This window comes from Nipponia nippon, unplaced genomic scaffold (genome assembly GCF_047370975.1).
Source record: "Nipponia nippon isolate SJK-2023a ecotype South Korea unplaced genomic scaffold, ASM4737097v1 scaffold_5, whole genome shotgun sequence".
Taxonomy (NCBI): domain Eukaryota; kingdom Metazoa; phylum Chordata; class Aves; order Pelecaniformes; family Threskiornithidae; genus Nipponia; species Nipponia nippon.
This window is the reverse complement of record NW_028262369.1, coordinates 76,474,605-76,496,001: the sequence shown is the minus strand read 5'-3', so window position 1 is coordinate 76,496,001 and position 21,397 is coordinate 76,474,605. Positions and strand designations below refer to the sequence as shown.

The 21,397-nt window shown below is 40.6% G+C and overlaps 1 protein-coding gene across 6 annotated transcripts in view; it reads right to left on the bottom strand.

Annotated features, from left to right (window-relative positions):
• Positions 1-18,097, bottom strand: part of GPR155 (G protein-coupled receptor 155) — a 42,059-nt gene extending 23,962 nt beyond the window's left edge. For 2 of the 6 annotated variants that reach the window (XM_087733513.1, XM_087733512.1), the window contains exons 1-5: positions 17,463-18,097; positions 10,897-11,402; positions 3,631-4,030; positions 2,089-2,254; positions 655-810 (exon numbers count right to left, since the gene is read on the bottom strand). In XM_087733513.1, the coding sequence (XP_087589639.1) occupies positions 655-810; positions 2,089-2,254; positions 3,631-4,030; positions 10,897-11,356 (1,182 nt within the window). In that variant the 5' untranslated portion in view covers positions 11,357-11,402; positions 17,463-18,097. Of the gene's footprint in view, positions 1-654; positions 811-2,088; positions 2,255-3,630; positions 4,031-6,293; positions 6,427-10,896; positions 11,403-17,104; positions 17,240-17,462 lie in introns of those variants that run through there. The other 4 variants (XM_087733514.1, XM_087733509.1, XM_087733511.1 and 1 more) reach the window with 4 other exon arrangements.
• Positions 18,098-21,397: the final 3,300 nt, after the last annotated feature.

Below are 21,397 nucleotides of genomic sequence, written 5' to 3'. Positions count from 1 at the left end.
GGACTTCAGTAAGACAACAACTTAAGAAAATTCCAACTCCCTCCAACGTGGATGTTTTTATTTTAAAAAAGCAAACAAACAAAATAAACACACTATCTGTAGTGCCTATAAAGCCAAAACACAATTCACATTGGACTTCTGGATTATCAACTGACTTTTTAAGAACTGTGCATCCAGAATTTCTAGGAAAGGAATTTGATAAAGCTATTAAAACTTCCAAGTTAAACATTTTCATTAATACTTCATTAAATAAATATTCACGGACATTTCTGGAGCTCAAGTTTGCACACAGCCTCCATTACTGTGATATCCAAGCACCTCACATGGCTTGAGGTAATTATTCCCTGAGGTGTAAGCTAGTACTGTTATTCCCCCCCACCCTGTTATTTAAAAAAAAAAAATAAAAATTGAAAAGGACAAACTCTTAAGCCCTGCACTAGCGCTCTAATTCACTTGCCTATCTTTCTCTACAGTGCAGCCTTCCAGCTCACCCACTGCTAAATCAAGAACATTTTTAACTCCTTCCTCATCCTTCTGCAACAGGATATGACGAGGAAATGTCAGTGATCTTATCATGGCTCAATTTGCTGCTTATGTACTAACGCTACCCTGACATGACAGTGTGCTTTTGTATTTCACTTCATGAACACCTACCAGAGAAATGAGGCTGACAATACTTATGTCAAAGCTAACATTTTGGAGTGCAGATGCCAGTGGGTTGGGGTCCATAGATGGAATGGTCAACAGCCATGCAGAAACATACATAATAGGTGCAGACACAAAAGTGCTAATCACCATGCCTGAGGTAATCTGCAAGAAGAGTCGAACAGAAACAACAACAGAGTTAATCAGATCTCAAGCTAAATAATCTGCTTTCAGGAATATAACTACTGGCAAAACCGTACTTTTGAATTAACAAATCACTGAGTTATTTCTGTAACAAATTATTTAGAACTTGAGCCAGAAGGTATCCATTTTACACATACAGTTAAACTGAAAATTTTAACAAGCTTCTGATATAGTAGGAATAGAAAGTTCCCTACTGCAAATTCTCACAGAGCTTTTTCATGGCTGTCAAATATATTAATGACTACAGTCTAGGGGTGAATTTACAATGTCACAATTTACTTTTGGATGCAAAGTTTCACACCACAACTAAATAAGAAAACATGTAGTTATGCAAATACTAATATGCAACAATTCATGAAAAGAAGCCATATATATTTACATTTAAGTGATTTCTGTTTTGGCTTCTCATTGTCTTTCTGCTTTCTAGAATTTGCACAGTGATGAAGTGTGAATTGTTACTTATACTACAGATCTCTCTCTTTAAGAGATTTCCTGAGTTTGTTGGGCACAAAATTCTATCTTGTAAGGTTTACTTTTAGCATCCTTTTTTTTTTCAGTCTTTTCTTTAAAAAAAAACAAACAAAACAAACAAACCCAACTAAACAAACCAAAAATAGATAACATTAAAAACAATGGAAGTCAACAGGAATGTTTTAATGTCGCTTCAAGCAGAAGAAAGGAAACAGTTATAAAATTTGTATTTTAAGTTGAAAAGATAATTGATACCCTCTACTATAAAAAAAGTAAAATGCATTTCTATCGCAAGATTTAACTGACGGGCAACACAACAGAACCAGTTAAAGCATAAATTCTTCTGTAAGTTTTCAGCATTAAGCTAAAACTGTTCCTATTGAAGTCAGTAACATAATTTCTGTTTTTTCCTACAAAAACAGTAGCTCAAAGGTAAGGTCTTTGAAAACAAACAAACAAAAAACTACAAACCCACAACAAAGCTACAAGTTCTTTATATTTAAAGTTATCCTAGTTCTTCCTATGAGAGCCACAAATAAGAAAAGTATGAGGACTTATTGATGAAAGTGTAGTATCAAGACACTTGAGACAGCAGGAAAGAGTACTTTGCTTAATTAATAATCTGAAATATAATTTATATTTGAGATCTAGGGCGTACAAGTAAACCTAAGGAAAGCAAAGTCATCAAGCCTACTTATTTATTTAAGTATTTAAACAACAAAGTTAAGTTCAAAGTTAGTACACGTTTGGGAAAAGCTAACTACATACAATTCCTACTTCCATATTAAATTGACTTGCAAATATTGCGACACCAGGTGCTGCTGGAAAAACTCCATAAAGAAACGCATAGTTTGATAAACTTGTGTGGTTGACTGTGCTGTCGCTCTTGTCCAAGAGTTCCACCATTTCTCTACAGAGAAATGGCATCATAAGTCTGAAAAGAGAAGGAAAAAAGTAATTAAAAAAAATATTACTCAAGCTATAGCAATAGACTCCTCTTTACATAGAAAATGAACCAAAAGAAAATATAAGGCTTGTTGGAATACTATTTATGAAAAGCAAAATACTGACATCACTTTGAATGATTGCCTTTACTGTTACCATGACATTTACCAGCTGCTTAAAAATTTTGTGTCACAAGTTAAACTACAAAAAACCCATACACAAAAAAAAATGGTAAAAGTGACAACAAACTCAGGGATATAAGCACATTCTCTGATTGTGCAGACATGTTCCCTGTATAAACCTCAGATTTAGAAAGGTAAAACAAAACAAAACAAAAACACCTCATTTTTCAACTGTTAAAGTAATAGTAGCTCTAAGCAGTCAGCAGCTTTGAAACTTAGACCACCTTTCTGCAAGCTGTCTGAAATATAACAAGAGCTCAAGCTTAAGCATCCCATTCTGAAATTTTTGGCCAGCAAAAAACCCCCTGCATCAATGCTAGTCTGTTCACCTTTAGCAGTACCCTAGATCTCACACAGACTCGCTATGTAAGCCTTACACCGGTTAATTACATAAACTCATCCGTAAAGCAAAGTGGTAACATTAAAAACCATTTTTTCTCATGTTCTTACAAAATTTGTCATTGAGCTGGTTTACAAACTAGGTCTTTAAGTTTGTTAAGTTAGTTGTACTGATATTCAAATGCACCTTCAAATTTTACAGTATAAACTTAACCACCAAACAATTGTTCTATTATGTGAATTGTAGCTCCATAGCAAATAAAATATTTAGTTCACTAGTAACTGAGATATATTCAAGAGAAGATGATGGCAGAAATTCTAAATACAAATCGTCATTTATTCATGCTTAAAAGTTAGACAGTTTAATAGTGCAAAGCAACCATTTTTAAGCTCTTCCAATATAGCAGTTTCAGAGATTTATAGACAAAGCAAGGAAAACCAACTAATTTAGAGATGTATTGTGTAATCCAAAGAAAATACAAATACTAATGAAATAATACTTAAACTCACTCTTGTCTAACTTTCTAACTAGTAATTTTAATTTAAGCTAGTAATTCCCCAAACACCCAATTTGTGACAGGGTGGCCTGTGGGCAGTCCATACAGCCACAGCACCCCTGATTTTTTTTCTCTGCAGAGCCTGACAACAGGTTTGTGGTGTGCAAAATTTCTTTTAAAAGTTAACAGTTGTATACTATCAGAGTTTGGGAAGCACTCACCCAAAATACTGGAAGTGAAACATACTATCACTATAATGATTTTGAGAGAAAAGCCATCTGACCAGTATATTCAGAGCTTAAAACATCTAGAGAACAAAATTATAAAAGTACATAAATCAAACTTACAGTTTAGCTGTGATGAGAAGGATCAGTGCAACAAACATACCCTTTGTCAGTTTCTTTGTTTGTCCCACCATAGTTAGTCCAAGGTAAAAAAGTGCGGAGCCAGAAAATGAACTGCCCAGTCCATCAAGGAAGTTTTCAAGGTATTCGGGAATTTTCTGGCCAAGAATAAAGTTTGAGGCAATTCCTATGAAGACCATGAATACAATTGGGTTCTGCAAAACTCGAAGGAGTGCTAGGCCCACTATTTTGATTTTGCTGTGTGACACAGTGCGATTATCCCTCCACTTCTGGATTTCACAGAAGATAAACCCAAGAGGGTTTAGCATCATAAGAGATATTGGAGCCACTAGGTAAATGTACTGGAGATATTCTGGGTAAGTGGCTTGATATAAAGCTTCAACTAGAAGACAGGAAATGAAAAGTCATGAGTGATAACATTTCAGTACAAAAATACATTAATATTGAAATTAGGTTTTGTTGTCTGAAAACTAGAGAAAAATTATTTCATTATCCTTCAGAGATAACTGCATTTACAATCAATGTAAGATGATGTCGTAAGAAAAGTACGCCCAATCACCATTAGGCCACAATCATCTAATGAACACATTAAAGATCAAAGATTAACTATCCAACACTATGTAATGATTCTATGAATATTCAACATTTACAGGAAAAAAATAAAATAAGATAACAATCCCGCACGCCCTTTGAGTCATCCCAAATGCTGAAAAAATTGTTTTTGCTGAATTGCTTTTCCTCCCCAGAAACATGAGAGTCGTGGAGAATTACATGCACCTTTGCAGGACACAAGTTGCTTCTCATCTTAGGGGAGTGTCACATCTCTGGAATTTAATCAGTTTTCGGTGGGTAAATCAGGTGTAATCTTTCTACACTGATTCCGTACAACACAGCAAAGCAACAACCAAATAGAAAATACATTAGCACATAATTATTCGTTCATTTTCTGGCACTACTCAGGACAAGAGTTATCGCTGTAGTTCTGGTCCCTCAAGGAACTTTAAATGATGAGCATTTGTTTTCATTGCTACTACATACTTGTGAGTCAAGGTAGAACTGCTTCTTACCTCAAGTTTGTGCTAACAGCACTTCAAAAATCATGAAAAGACTCTGGAAAGATATACAAGATTCTATCCTAGGGTGAATTAAAAAAAAAAACCCACAATATTTTTTAGGTAGGATTTTGCTTTCTTTTAATCCCAATACCCTATATTAAGGGCAGAAAAGTCACTTATAAAGCTGTGAAGTCTTGAATCCTGCAGAATGCAGATGGTTTTGGTCTCCCTATCACAATTTCGTGACTTCATATTGAAAAATGGAAAAGGAGAAATGATGCATATGAAGCACTTTCTCACATAAGCAGTAAAATAATGTTTAAATTGCCATGACTGCTTCCTGTTTGCATTTTAAATGTGTTTTATAAACAAAGAGTTCAAGCGAAATTACTTTATTTTAAAACTTCTAGGTCTATACTGTTGTATTTCCTATATATTTATTAAATGATGAATTAAATCTACCAAAATTGCTGTTTATCTGGGTAACAATACAGAGTTTATCTGTGTAAGAATGCCACACTACCTTTCCAAAACCAAAACTTGTTTGGAAAGGTAACATTTACCTTTTACCTGGCTTATAATGTTGTTATTTCCAATAGTTTTCAGAAATATGCAAGGTGATGCTTTCTATGGGATAACTTAACACTCTTAAAGTGCTAAATAAAGTTTAAGATCACTAAGCAGCCAACTGTTGCAGGTATTTCCATTTCCCCATATATTAAACTTGTTCTTTTCCTGAAAAAGTTTTCCCTCGTGACTATGTTTTTCAAAATCCAAAAGATTTTTACCTTCATATTAGCTAAGCATCTGCAATGACAGGATCTACTAAGTGCTAAATCAGCATTTACTATAAACAGCCTCCTCTTTAGATTGAATAAACTGACATTTGCAATTAGTTCATTTCCAACATGTAAGAAAAAGCACTAAAGGTGCTTTTCGTCTTACAAGCCATGATTAAAGTACATATAAAAGACCTACCTGCCCTAAAATCCTGAATAAACTGCTGAACAGAACTACCAAGTTTGTGGTTAGTTACTGCATTTAACAAGCCAGTTTTAAACACTAAATATATTAAACATGCTGGACACTTCTTATGTAAGTCAAAATTTTCTAAAACCTTAGAGCAATGCTTTTATGCTACTTTATATAGAATGCCCATTTCAATCAAATGCAACTCAAGACAAGTCACATGTAAACAATGTCTGAGTGAAAAACATAATAAATCATTATTTTTTGGCAAAGTGAAACTGTATACTTAATATATTATACTAAGTTCTATAAGTAATTTAACTGATGTATGAAGTCACAGTGCATTTTCCTGGGTAGCATAAAGTGGAACCAATGTAGATTGCTGAGTCAGTGGGGAAAAAAAAAAAAAAGAAATCACTCTTAAGGACTCATTAAGACAGTGAAAATAATTCACAACTTCTATCTCCAATGAAAAAATTTCTTTTTATTTAGATCAAGGTGCCTGCTTGCTGATCATAACAAAAAAATTGAAAGATATTCTCATACTTAAAAAAAAAAAATCAGTTTTCCACATCCCAGCTGCTCAAAATTACATATAAATCACACACTAGTTGTCCATACTTAATAGAAGTAGCACCATTGAAGCCAGGGTAACTGAGCCATCATCCACACAACACTTCTGCTACACCTATGCTTTAACAATACAGCACTGGAGAGTAGATGAAGCTGTTCCGTCAGAGTCGTATCATCTCACCTAGTAATAAAAACCAAATAGACAAAGCTTTCTATCATAGTAATTCTACCTACATCAGGGGGTCTGCTAGCAAATCTCTGTAGCAGTTGTTTTTCACTCCAAACCAACATCATGGTTGTAGTATAGAACTGTCAAAACAGTGATTAGAGAAAATCAGAGTGGTGATCTTTGAAAATTTAATCTGTATTTTAGTTTTCCTATGTGCAAACCTTTGCTCAACAGCAAAAAATAGCATAGTGGTTATTAACAAAAAAAAATTACATGGGATGAAAACTCAGGATGTTATTTATCTATTTAAGAGTTCAAACTGCCTTTTTAAATAGTGTTATTATAATACATAATTTGTCAATACTGATTTTTTTTCCTTTACAAATTTCAACTGAAGCAGCCTTTAAAAATATATTTCCATCAAAAGATCAGGTTTTGCTCAAAACACTACTTATCACCATTTATATAAAGAAATAAGCAAGGCATTCTTTGTTGCTTAGTCCTGCAAACACTTCAGAGTAGCCACTACCAGTAAAAAGTTTCCACACCTGACAGCATGAACCAAACACTGGTGAAAGTCTGGGGATGGGAGAAGGGAAAGGACAGGAAAGGAAATAAACAGCTCTGAGGAATTAACAACCGTAAGCGCCTACGGTCTTATTGTTGCATTAAGCATTCCGGTAAAACTCTTAGTGAACTAAATGTTGTGAATTGGGCTAGATTGCACATAGAAGAAATGAGAGTCATATTTTATAAATCATTAAATACTTGAAGAAAAATGCAATCTGACAAGAAAGTCATTCAAAGTAGAGGGAATGTTTTAAACTAGAAGGATACAATGGAAGTATGTTCAGACAACCTCAAAATAGAAAAAAAAGAGAAACCCTAACTGGCATTTTAATCCAGTACCAAGAAACAAAGATATAATTCCTTACAGCCTTATTTGTGTACACTTCTGATTTCTCTCAAGAGTAATAAATCTCAGGAGACGCAACTGAGGGAAACAAGGTATTTTCACCCAGGGAAGAAAAGTTTGCAATTGCATTTGTCTATATTTTATACATACCCAGCAAACTTGAAGAGAGTAAGAAAGATTCAAGATTCTCCTGACCATGCTGCCCTGGAATAGGGAGAGTAAAACTGCCAACTCCTCAAGTAATCTAAAATATGGAGCTACTAGAACTGCATGTTTCAGCTTCCTTTTTGTAACTGTATTTTCAATTCTGTAACCAAATATCTTGCTTTTTGCTTTGCTAGAACAAGCTTGCTTTCATTTTTTGTTCTTAACCTTATCTGGATGATAAGGGTGATCTCAAGAGAATTTGAAAGGCACAGAGTAGAATCATAGAATCGTTAAGGTTGGAAAAGACCCTTAAGATCATCGAGTCCAACCATTAACCTATCACTGCCAATGCCACCACTAAACCATTTCCCCGAGCACCACGTCTGCCCTTCTTTTAAATACCTCCAGGGATGGAAGCTCAACCACTTCCCTGGGCAGCCTGTTCCAATGCCTGACTACCCTCTCGGTGAAGAAGTTTTTCCTAATATCCAACCTAAACTTCCCCTGGCGCAGCTTGAGGCCGTTTGCTCTCGTCCTATCGCTTGTTACTTGGGAGAAGAGACCAACCCCCACCTCACTACAACCTCCTTTCAGGTAGTTGTAGAGAGCAATAAGGTCTCTCCTCAGCCTCCTCTTCCCCAGACTAAACAACCCCAGCTCCCTCAGCCACTCATAAGACCTGTTCTCTAGACCCTTCACCAACTTCATTGCCCTTCTCTGGACACGCGCCAGCACCTCAATGTCCTATTTGTAGTGAGGGGCCCAAAACTGAACACAGTACTCGAGGTGCGGCCTCACCAGTGCCGAGTACAGGGGCACTATCACCTCCCTGGTCCTGCTGGCCACACTATTCCTGATACAAGCCAGGATGCCATTGGCCTTCTTGGCCACCTGAGCACACTGCTGGCTCGTGTTCAGGCGGCTGTCAACCAAGACGCCCAGGTCCTTTTCCGCCAGGCAGCTCTCCAGCCACTCCTCCCCAAGCCTGTAGCATTGCATGGGGTTGTTGTGACCCAAGTGCAGGACCCGGCACTGAGCCTCGTTGAATCTCATACAGTTGGACCCGGCCCAATGATTCAGTCTGTCCAGGTCCCTCTGTAGGGCCTTCCTACCCTCCAGCAGATCAACACTTCCACCCAGCTTGGTGTCATCTGCAAACTTACTGAGTGTGCACTCAATCCCCTCATCCAGATCATCAATGAAGATGCTGAACAGGACCAGCCCCAACACTGAGCCCTGGGGAACACCACTTGTGACCGGCCGCCAACTGGATTTGACTCCGTTTACCACCACCAGTTTTTAACCCAGCGCAGAGTGCACTTATCCAAGCTGTGAGCAGCCAGCTTCTCCAGGAGAATGCTGTGGGAGACAGTGTCAAAGGCCTTACTAAAGTCCAAGTAGACAACATCCACAGCCTTCCCCTCATCCACTAAGTGGGTCACCTTGTCATAGAAGGAGACCAGGTTAGTGAAGCAGGACCTCCCTTTCATAAACCCGTGCTGGCTGAGCCTGATCCCCCGGTTGTCCCGCACGTGCCGCGTAATGGCACTCAAGATGATCTGTTCCATGACCTTTCCCGGCACCGAGGTCAGGCTGACAGGCCTGTAGTTTCCCAGATCCTCCTTCCGACCCTTCTTGTAGAGGGGCATCACATTTGCTAACTTCCAGTCATCTGGGACCTCCCTGGTTGACCAGGACTGCTGATAAATGATGGAGAGTGGCTTGGCAAGCTCCTCTGCCAGTGCTCTCAGTATCCTTGCATGGATCCCATCTGGCCCCATGGACTTGTGAGCATTCAGGTGGAGGAGCAGGTCGGTGACTGCCACCTCTTTGACAACCGGGCCTTCATTCTGCATCCTATCTCCATCTCCCAGCTCAGAGGGCTGAAAACCCCGAGGATGACCAGTCTGACTATTAAAGACTGAGGCAAAGAAGGCATTAAGTACCTCAGCCTTCTCCTCATCCTTCATGGCAAAGTTACCTTCCGCATCCAACAAAGGAGGGAGATTCTCCCTGGCCCTCCTTTTGTCGCTGATGTATTTATAAAAACATTTTTTGTTATCTTTAACGGCCAGTGGCCAGTTTCTGGGCCTTCACCTTTCTAATCTTCTCCCTGCACTCCCAGTACTTTATCTTCAGGGAGCAGCAAACAAATAAAACATAGTCCAGGCATCCTCTCCAAATGCCTTCCACTCCAGGTGTATTTTGAAGATCCTGATACCTGCAGCGTGCATTCCCACACCAGCCACATGGGTCAGCCTGGGGAGAGGCAGCACTGAAAGCTACATTGACACAAAAGAGCCTCCCAAGGCAGGTAAAAAGCACTGCAATTCAGACAGTAGCAGGTGGGAGAAGCCTGCTACAACTCCAGATCACTTCCTGAGTATCAGAGTATGTATGGCTGAAAGCGTATTAGCATACCATTAAGAAAACCTAGAAAAAGGAAACAGAAAAAAAAAATCTTCCTTAACAAAAGGAAAGAAAATAATAGTCTTGCAGATTGGGATAAAATTAAGTTTAATAACTGATATTGCTTGGAATTCAGAATATAGGCTTACAAGAACAAGAGTACAGAGCTATACAAGTTATCCTCTGAATGCCTCTTCGTTTTTTGTTTGTTTGTTTTTTAGCTCCACTGGACTAGTGGTTAGTTACACATCCCAAGAATGGCACCACAGCTGCATAAAATTCTGATTTGAGATACACAAATGCAAGTTACCATAAATCACGCAGCAATCTTGCTTTTAAAAGACAGACTTCTTCCAAGACTATATCCTAAAGCATGTCTACTGGCCACAACAGAATAAAGATTAAGGGATGAAACATGATTGGCTACATAAATTATGTTAAGCAGCACAAAAATTAGAAGTTTTTTCTGCGCAGATTTCAAGTTTGTCACACACACACTCCACAACCAGGAGGCACCAACATTATGGAGAGATGTTTTCTTTGAGCTGAACCCAGAGGTAATGCCAAATTAGTAAAACACCCACTACAGCTACTTCAGAGGCCACAGGTACAGGCTCATACTTTGCAAAGCAAGAAATTTTGGTCGAGGGAAACTCTGGCAATTTCCCATAAGGGCATTCTGAACCTGCAGTAAGTATAAGGTAATTTATACCAATTTATACCAATTTTGAAGTTATATTTTAAATCCTTTTTTTTTCCCTCATCTGTTTAACATGACAGGATCACATAGACAACAGTAGTTGAGTTGTTTTAAATTCTGCCTTATTCATACCAGCTGGCAGTTTTCTTCCCTTACATGGTCTAAGGTCAAGAAATGTGACTTGAGAAATGGCTTAGATAGCTCATAACTTCAGTGCAGAAGTCAATTTCAAATTATGGAAAAATAAAAGCAAACATGTCTAGAACACTGAAAAATAGTTTTAAAGAAGAAAGCATAAGGAACTACTTACCTATTGGATATCCCAGTGCAAAGTCATTGCTTTGTGTAGCAAAAATAGGGAACAAACCTGCTTTGCTAAATCTATTCTCAGGACTGGCTACCAACAATGTTAAAATGCAGACTAAGAAAAACACAGCAGCTTTGGCAACTAAAATACTGTACAGGAAGGACCAATTGACATTAGAAAAGTTAAGTACCACCATGTTTTTGAACAGTAGAGCTGGGAGTGCAAAACGGGACACAAAATTTCCCAGTCCTTTGGCCTGAGTTGTTGTGATAATGTTGGCTCTTCCAGCTATGTAGCCACAAAGAATTATTCCAAAGCATTCTAACAGGGCTGGGAAAAGCCTGCTTATTGACATAGAAGGAGTACCACCGGTGGTATTGAGTCCAACTTGTCCAGGCAAAGAAATGGACATGTTAGCTGAAGATGAGAGGTTCTTTGTATTGAAGTCTGAATAGTTATCCATTTCCTTTGACCACCTCTTCCAAAAAAAGAGCTTGAAATGATCTCATCTGTAAAAGGAAAAAAAAAAAAGTATTTATTTACTTCCAAAAGTGTCTTTGTGAATATTTACGGTATCAGGCTTGCTGACAGAAGAGTTTACACTTACAAGTGCATTACAAATAAATAATGAGACAAATAACAAGTAGCTACAGAGAAACAACCCTGAGAAAGAAGAATGCTGGAAAATCATTCCATACACACATCATCATCACACAACATCTTCTCCCAAGTCAACACAATTGAACAAGACAATTGATAAAGGCTAAAAATTCCCAAAGAAATGTGAGGGTAACACTGAAATATTAAAACTGAATGTAGTTTGGACATTCAAAAAGCAAAAAATCCGTTGGAAGGAAAGGTGATATAACAAGGATCTTTTTTGTTATTACTCTAGGATCTAAACGTCATTTAGAATAAATTACAGCCCTTCAGCACTTTCCAGTCATTGTTTCAGAAAACAGTAATTGCTAAATTTTCAGTGTACATTCCTTGCTTTCCTGGACTACCATTACAAGCCTAGTTAACTCTCTAACGGGAAAGCATGAGACTCTTTACATACTCATTAGCAGCTTGTAACCTTTCTTACCTCCTCAGCTCACTGTCAATTCCCAACAACAATTCTCATACTCTTTGCTTTCAACTATCAAATTGTTAGTTTTCTTTTCTAACTCCTTTTGCTTGCCCCAGGACATCTTATCTCAGGGTCCTCCCTAAACCATGTCCTACTTGGTTCTTTTTCCTTCACAATAAAAATACACTTTAAACTCCCAATATTAAAATCCCACCCTTGAGCTGCCTTTAACTACTGCTGTTCACCTCTGCTTCCACATGCTCAGCTTTGCACATGGTCAGGAGTCCTCCTTCACCTTCATCTATAGATCCTATTTAATCCAGGTTCTGCCCCTGAAACAGCTCTTACCAAAATCCTGAAAAGCCAAAATCTTCTTAAACTCTCAGAATTGGTGTTCCATTTTCATCCTTTGTGACCGTCACACACCTTTATCATAGTCACCATCTTCTTGAAATTTTGCCCTTCCCATATCTTTTGTAATTACAGCTCCTCCTAATTCTCCTCCCATCTCTACTTTTTCCTATAACATTTACATGGGAGGATCCCTCTAAATTTCTGTGCTTATAGGGCTCCTTCCTTGTTCCTCTTTTGTCTCCCTACATCCTCTGCCTGAGTACTTTCATAAGCACTTATTCAATCATAAATAGATGAGTCATAGATCTCTCTTTCTAATCCAGACCTATCTTCTTCTGTTAAAAGTATCATTTCAGCCTGTCTCCAAGATCTCTCCTGTGAATATCCTGCTGTCAATTCAAGTCAAATGAGCCTGAAACTCTTCTCCTATTCTCCTGAAAAGATGCTCCCTCAGTTACTCTGTGCCTTGTATCTATTTTGTTAGAGGCAAGTGACAAAGGTTACAAAATCCTCTAATTTAAGGGCAATGCAAACTTACTAAACTCATATTCATCTATAACTCTGTTGCAAGGAAAAATCTTCATAGTCTATCAGTATCAGTTCTTTTTTTGTACACTCTTTTACAGACTCATTCTCCACACATCAAAAACCCCTTGCTTTCATATTCTTTTACAGTCTAAGCTTATGCCCTCTTAATCTATCATGGAATAACAAGAGGCATAGCCCTTACAAGAACATGAGCTGCAGGCAAGGAAGATAAATTTGACCAAGAATTGTAGCTTCTCCACCCTGTCACAAAAACATTTGGCAAGGCCCTGTCTACCTGCGAGAAAGACTGAGAGATCAAATCACTGTATGACCCTTCAAGCTTGTATCTTGCTTTGTGAAACTTTGACCTCTCCCAGTGTTTCAGTATCATGTGCCAATGATACACTTCCAGTTAGCAAGGGATCCACATACGACACAGTGGCCAATGATCTGATTCATCACACTGTTGCTTACCCATATTCCTACATACAATTCTTTAGGCCCATAACAGTGACATTGAAGTATGCATTAAGTGTTTATGTACGTCTTGTGACTGCTGATCTTCACCTGTTACCAGCAATCCCCTTTGAAAGGGCTGACTATAACACAGCAGGTTCTATACGCAAGTAGACATGTAAAGTCTGCAAATCAGATGAAGAGAGAGGACATCAAACACTAATATTCAGTGGTCAATAGCGATCTGCCTTGCCAGAAATGGATATGGCTTTGGTGATACAGCTCTGAAACATGTGCAGTCCATCAGCTAACTCTACATATAAAATTTTGACATGACTAAGTCCTAAAGTACTCCGGAAAGGACGTCGAGATAATTTACCCCATTTTGTAGAGATAGAAACTAAGGCAAAGGTGGACCGATTTGCCGTAAGCCATTTAACATACCAGTGGCAAAGCTGAGATTCCCAGTTCCCAAACTAGCGCTTTGTAGAGCACAATGGCTAGATCTGTGCAAATTAACAACCGGTTTAAGAGTCTTCCCAGCCTCTTTGTATCCTGTCCTCAGGGAATAGAGAACTCGTAACAGCCAGGTAAATAAGCAAGTAAATCAAGTCAGACCAAAGGCGAGATCTTGTATGTTCTATTTCACACCCTGGCATCCAGCACACACATATTCACATGTAGCATAAACTCTTTGACTTGTTACTGTTATTTATGCCTGAGGCTTTTAGTAAACAATCCTACAATGTTATTGTAATTTATCTGGACTGAGCAGCTGCATCATCCAAATCTGTCCAGTAGCCTTGGCTACCTCTTCTCCCAAGGCAAATGAGTCTCACTCCAAGTAGGACTTATTTTAAAGGTTGTATTTTTCTTACATTATAGATGGTATAGTCACCTAGATGTATTTGGACCAGGAGCCCAAAGTATTATCTAGCATAGAACGATGGAAAAACTTGCAATAAATAAAGCAGACAACAAACCATTTCTTCTACTAGCAAAACTTAAGGAAGTTGTTGGGATTTGCAAAATGTCCAAAAGAGGATCAGAGACAGATTACCAACACTGAATTCTTGAAAGAAGCCAGCCTCATTCTACACTAGCTGCAAGGTGAAAAGCAGGTTTTTGGTGCAGCCCCACCTCAAATTCTTCAAGGTTGCAGCACTGTATAGAGGTAAGGCTCCTGGCAATGCAAGGTGTTCAACCTACTCCCTGCTCTGCTGAAGTATTTTTTCAGCAATAAGATAAATGTGAAGCTTTTTTAACCAAATGCGACATTTGATCTGTAGCGGAAGTCTACTTTGGCTGTATCTATCCTTAAATTCTGCCATTCCCTCTCATCCCCCGTGCCTTCTGATCCAAGGCTGTATCTTCTACCACTGTGTCAATACTAATGACAAAATTCATTTTCTGATATTCTTACTCTCAAAAGCCACAGTCTACATAGTTATATAGACTTTTAGCACTATAATATCTCCTTCCTCTCTTTCTCTCCTGAAAAGTAGTTTGAGCTATCCAGGCTTTTTGCTTGCACACACTAAGCCTTCACAGGCGAGTCTATCAATATAGCTACACAAGCCCACACTTTTAAACCAAAATTGTGCCTAAATTAATTAAACACCTCTCTTCTCTCTGTACTAAAATTATTTCTCCTCATAAAATCACTACAAAATATAGAAGTGCCCTTGTCCCCATTTTGTAATTCAGAACTTAAATAAATATGCAGAAGACTGACTCTCTAGTTGTATCAGTCAGTAGCACGTGCTAAATCCTGTATCTTCCTCACTAGATCAAAACTGACATGGATATACACCCACACATCCTACAACCATCTTTTGGAAAGTGCCACAAATACTCCTGCAGCCTTCCTTCAGGCTATCTTCACCTTGAACTTCATTACCAGGGGCCTCGTAAAGTCAGTCAGGCCCAATTTTTGGTGAACCACAGGAGTTTCAAAGAGAGAAACTGCATCACAGTAAAGCTGCTACTGGCACTCCTCAGAGGGCTTTGAGTGTGAATCATCTCTTCAGCTCCAGAGATGCGCACATCCCAAAACATTCACATTTAACAGATTATCTATCGCAGAGCTGTGGGTATTTTCAAGAAACACAAGCTCTTGCACAGCGTCCTGCTTAACACAACGAATACATCTCTTGGCCCCTTTTGCTTTATGGGATACACGCACTTACGTAACTGTTGTGAGATTATGTAATGACTAATTGCAGATTTAACATAACAGCCTTATCACACCTGGGGCTTAAACTAGCATCTCACGTGAGTGAAAATGTCTTCAATTCACAGTTCTTAGTGAAATCAAAGAGAGCGATCTTTGGTTTTCTGATGCAAAACCAAAACCTTATATATTCTACACAGAAACTCACCTGTTCTTACAGTAGATGTAACAAATTAACTAGTCAAATGACACTACAATAAGAAAACATAACACAGTCTCAAAGGAAAGCACTTAGCTTTGACTCCATAGGACGTACGATTTGTGGTTATCCCTTGAGGGACTGAGGATTGAGATTTGAATCCCTGCAAACTCAGACACAGCTGCATTGTTGGGAACTGCAGGCCAACGAAGACAAAGCTTTTAGGAATAACGCTGCCAATAACACTGCTGTCGACTGTGTCAAGCGTAACTGCTTGCAGCCAGACTGTCAGCTGGCATTCATAAGGAAGGACAGTGCTGCCAGCACGAGAGGAAGCCTGATATGAAGACCGACAATAGACAGAGAGCAAGGAACAAGTGCAGTTTACAATTCCCTCGAAGCAAACTTGAGCACTCATATTTGCTCACTTCTCTCGTAGGTTGTCAATATTTGTAAAGGGTTAAAATTCACCAGACCAGAAACTCAATTCTCCAGCAGCTGCAAGTTAAGCAACATCAGGTTCCTCTCTGATTACTGAAATAGAGAAGTTGTCTCCTTTTCCAGCAGGAAAATCCCTTTCATCTTCTTTTTTAATGAAAGTCAAAGATGGTATGAGAGAATAGAAGAGATACCTCAATGTACATCTTCTCTCTGGTCTCTCACTCTCAAGCTTTCAGCTGATAATCACTGTCAGGATAATTCTGGTGACACCGGCAAGGCTGTGCACGTTGTTCATAAATTACATCCCACAACGTGACCTCATTTCCTACTTTAATGCAAGGTAGAAACATCCCAAGGATGGCATATTATTTTATTCAAGAGGCTGCAAGTGGAATCAGGGCATGAAGAGTTACCATTATGGCAGCTCTAGCACCTCATCCTCAGCTCAGATAAGAACGTACCATATGCATGTTCACGTAAAAGTCTGTACAGTAGGTTAAAGAGGAAGCAAATTTAGAGGGTTACAATGATAAAAGTAGGAAGAAGTGATTACTGCAGTTCCTATTCCTGAGAGTTAACCGCAATTTTTACTTTTCTCTCTGCTGGGTTAAGAAAGCAGATACAGAATAATATTGTAACAGCAATTAACGCCAGGAGTGGGCCACCACTAGCTTAAAATCCAGACAACGTGAGAAGAAATATCAGACCGCAAATGTCTCTGAGCAGTTGTTCCTCAAGATCACATTTCCTTTTTCAGTTTTTCTTCTGTGCTGTCTTTACAAGAAAGCACCTGCCAGCGGAGAAGGCGCGTGCACAGGAAGGCCCCCAAAGCCCGGGCCTGCCCCGAGCAGGCGACCGGCCGAGCTCACAACAGCAACGCTTAAGGCTACGTCAAAATTCGTCCGTGCAAGTGTTCAGACAAGACCAAATGAGCAACAGTTGCCGACAGCACAAAATACCAAGCCAGAAAAATGAATGGAAAACATACCTTCCCTTAATCTTCAATTAGGCTCATCTTAGGGCTTGTCAACAGATAGGTACATACTAAATACAGATGATGTTCCACCGTCGGCACCCCTTAAGAAGCGCCTGGCTTACCTCACTTGCCTAATAGGGATGAAACGTCCTTTGACTCACAGCGAGAAAGCCACAACCAGACGAACGCCTCTCGCCTGCCCCTTCCCTGCCCGTCACGGCTCTCCTTTCCATGGCCACCCCAGCCACGAGCACACAGCATTTGCACCCAGAAACACCCGAGAGAGAAAAAAATAACAGCGCCGTCCCATGTGACGGCTGTCTCATTAGAACACAAAGCTAGAAGTCGGGGGAAGGAGCGGAGAGCTTACCTACTGAGCCTTTGGCAGGCGCCTCCGCACAAGGGTACGTATAGAGGACCTGTACCCTGCCAAGGTGAGAGCCTCCCCAAGGCCGAGGCCCAGGAGGGGAGGGGAGGGAAGGGAAGGGAAGGGGAGGGGAGGGCTGGCCCGCCCCGCCTGCGGCAGCCCGGCACTCGCAGCCGGCTCAGCACCCGGCGGGGCCGGCACCGGCGCCTCCGCCCCGGAGGAGCGCCGCTGCCGCGCACCGCCCCCCGCCGCCGCAGGCCAGGCCCGGGCCGGCGCCCAGCCCCGCCGCGCAGGGCGCCCGGTGGGAGGGATCAGCCGCAAGATGGCGGCGGCGGGCGGCCGGGCCCCTCAGCCGCCGGGCGAAGCCCTCCGCGACTGCCCGGTGCGGGCAGCACTCGCCGCCTCCTCTACTCCCAGGGCTTCTCCCGCTCTCGGAGCCGCCCTCCCTGGCGGGAGCGGAACAAGCCCCTGCCGCCCCCGGCTCCCACCCAGGGCAGAGCGAGTTGCGCGCTGCCACCTGCCCTCAGCCGGGCCCGGCCCCGGCGCGGCGGCGAGGCGCTGCCTGCCGGCGGGGCAAAGAGGCTCGGGGCAGGGCCCCGGTCACGGGTGCGCGGCAGAACACGGCCCCGGCCCGGCCAGCGCCGGGCTCACCGACGTTTATCTGCCCGAGCCGGGGCTGCCGCCCTCCGCTCGGCACCGGCAGATAGCGGGGCTGGCTCCCAGCCCTCCGGCCCGGTGCCAGCGCAGCCCCCGTCCCTCAACTTTATACGCTAATTTCAACTTTTTTGAGCAGTTACAGTGCTTAGGAACAAAACCAGAAGTAAAATGCCTTGTTTTCCACATGGCATCAGCTCCTCAAGGCTGGTCAGACAGTGAGCGATTTCCCCGGTAAAAACTAAAAGCTGGTAATAGCCAAAGGTTTTCTTGCTGAAACCGAGGATCCAGCTTTCTCATGGCTTGCCATCTTTAATGCAATTGAGGAGAGAGCGGTTCAAGCTGCCCATTTTCTAGGAACCAAGCCAGATACTGCTGCCGCAAAGAGAAGAAGTGGGAAATTCTGTCTATTGTATGCTTTCTTCCATACTTTATTTGACCCAAACCAGCTTGTCTTACTTGTTCAGTGTGGCAGACATACGGCAATACGAGTCCTAACTGGAGCAAGTGAGCTTTCCTGGCAGACGTGATGCCATCCAGAGTCTGCATGCTCAGTAATTTCCCCCTCCAAACTGGGAACTTTAAGCAAAAAAAAAAAAAGAACCATTCCTCTTCCCCTTTCACGTAACACCCAGAGGAGACCAAAACAGAGGGGAAAGGAGAACTATCTCAACCAAAAAAGATGTATGTAATTGGCAATTTATAGAGCACTGTCTTAGATATGATCTAATAAATGCACCCATAGTAGGTTCAGTTTACAAGATCTAGTGTCAAAATACCTACAGAAGCCTTACTAGAAACAAATCAGATACTATATATAAAGAAGAGCAATATCAGTAGTAACAACAAAAATAACGCTTAAGGGAATTAAATGAGAGGCCAGGAAAGGGTTAAGAAAATCCCATAAAGAATGCAGACAGGGATAGAAACTTGTGGGGATAAAAATGACTGTTGGAAACTTTTAGAAGGTACTATATTGTTGATATTGTATGTCTGCTTTCATTTTAATTTAAAGGTACTGATGCTTAATGAGTTAATTTTTGTGTTGCTGCATTAAAAATGTAGACACTTAATACAGACCCCAAGTGACACTTAGCAGCAATGCTGATGCAGAAGTCAGTGCCTGCCTCCTCTTTGCCTCTCATTCCTGCCCCATCCTGTCTCTACACTGGGCCAAGACAGCCCAACCGAAATATCAGCGAGGGCTTATACCAAAGCCATGCCAACAAATGTACATTTATCGCTGGAAGGTGGTACAGCTTATTAGATAACACTTGCCTGCTGTAACGTTAGGGTGATACTTTTTTTTGGTGCAAACACTATTAAAGACGACTCTTTTGTTAATTTATTCAATGTTAAAATTTCTCTGCTTGGCACCTGACAAAGGCCACTTTGATTTGGATTCGTTTTCAGAAGTACAGTATAACAGGATCTTTCAGATTTTTTGGCTTTCTGCCTTGCCCTCTTCCCTATAGAAATGACATGCCTTAGAGGCACATGCTCTGGGGAGCAGCAAGGGAGGTGTACCAGACTGCACTAAGAAATCTTGGTAAGAACTTATGCCTTCCCTTCTCTTGAACTCGTTTCTTCCTCTTAAAAAGATCACTAGTGATTCAGCATTAATAAAGTATTTTAAAATATGATCATCCTTCAGTGCGTTATTTTACAAGAGCATACGTTTGGCTGGATGGGCTACTGATTGATTGCTATTGATATCCACCAACTAACAGCATGACTTTCCAGGGGATGAGCAGGTACAGGGGGGAGGGCTGTATTTCCATCTCAGCTCTAGCACGTACACGCTCCTAGATCAGGAAAGTGCACTTGACCTGGGTCTTGTGTTTTCTTTTGGGGAACACCGAGGAATGGAAATACTCAGAAGTATGAAATTGTAGTACCAAAGGCACATGAGGAGATAAAAAATACAATAAAATTCAATTCAGAATTTAGATTATTTTAAAAAGTTGTGTGAATTATAGCTGCTGTCTAAGAAAAACTAAGGGAAAATAATATGCAAGGAAATAAATAATTAGAACTTATATAGCATATTTCCTCTCCAAGATTTTAATTTTTTTAAACATCATATAAGCAGCCTAGCAACTGTCTGTCATTGACATGCAGCCATTTCTGAGATAACAGAGAGGAGCAGCAGGGTTTGACCCCATACCCTGTTACGAAACATGAAGTCATTATTAACCAGACTATCACACCAGAACAACACCAGGAGTAACTAAAGCACTGGATTACAGGACCAGTTCTCCACTTGTTTGGGAACTGTTAGGAACACAGTTTGTTAGCATGTTTTGATGTGGATAATTAGCAATAATAACAATGTTGGAGTCAAGAATTCTTTCTAATGAAGTACTGAATATGCAGGATACTCCTGCATATTCCCAAGAACTGTACAAAGTCCTTCTTCCCAGAACAGCAAAGGACAGTATCTTACTGTTTGACACCTCCTCCCCACTCACCCAATACTTAATCAAAGCTCTGTAGACTTTTTCTTTGAGCCACGTGTTCCCCTCTGGCCTTCAATGTACCTTTGTTTTGAGAGAAGCCTCTTTGTGTTCCAGCACCCTGGGTTTATAATAGAGTTTCCTTTCCTTTTAAGATGTTTGTAAACTAAGGGTGACAATCATGGACACCAGTTCTCATGGAGTTTCACCCAACCCATAGAAATATCAAAAAGCCCCCCTGCATTAATAAACAAACCCAACATTTGGACTAGCGATGACCATAGCTATAATAGCATGACTAATGTATGGGAGAGGCAAGATTTTTGTCTATAAGCTACTGAGAGGACAGATTTATACAGTCCATCAGCTCTTGATCATAGCTATCCTCCACCACTGGCAACTCAACTTCAGCAGTTAACTGTAGATCACAGAAAACACCATTACTGGCATTGCAAAGCCAAGCTTTCCAACAGCTACTAAATAAATATAAAACTGAAAGTTGTCGCCAAAATATTAATTTGATCCTCTTGAGCATTCCCATACCACCCATTACATAATCATGAACTGCTTTCCCCCTCAATTTTTGTTCTGTTTTCACTCAAATCGGATGTTTCCATCCATCTACGTGCCACCAAAGTAGTCAACCAAGTGTATGGAAGAGATGGTTCCTGCTTTTTGATCTGGACAACAGCTCAAACAGCAAAAAGCAGTTGGAGCAACCATTACATGAGTCGCCCTGCTGACCTGTGGCTTTCATCATACCCATTTACCTACGACTATTACACGTATACAGCCTGGCCCCACGCAGGAGCTGCAAGGGGCTTAACC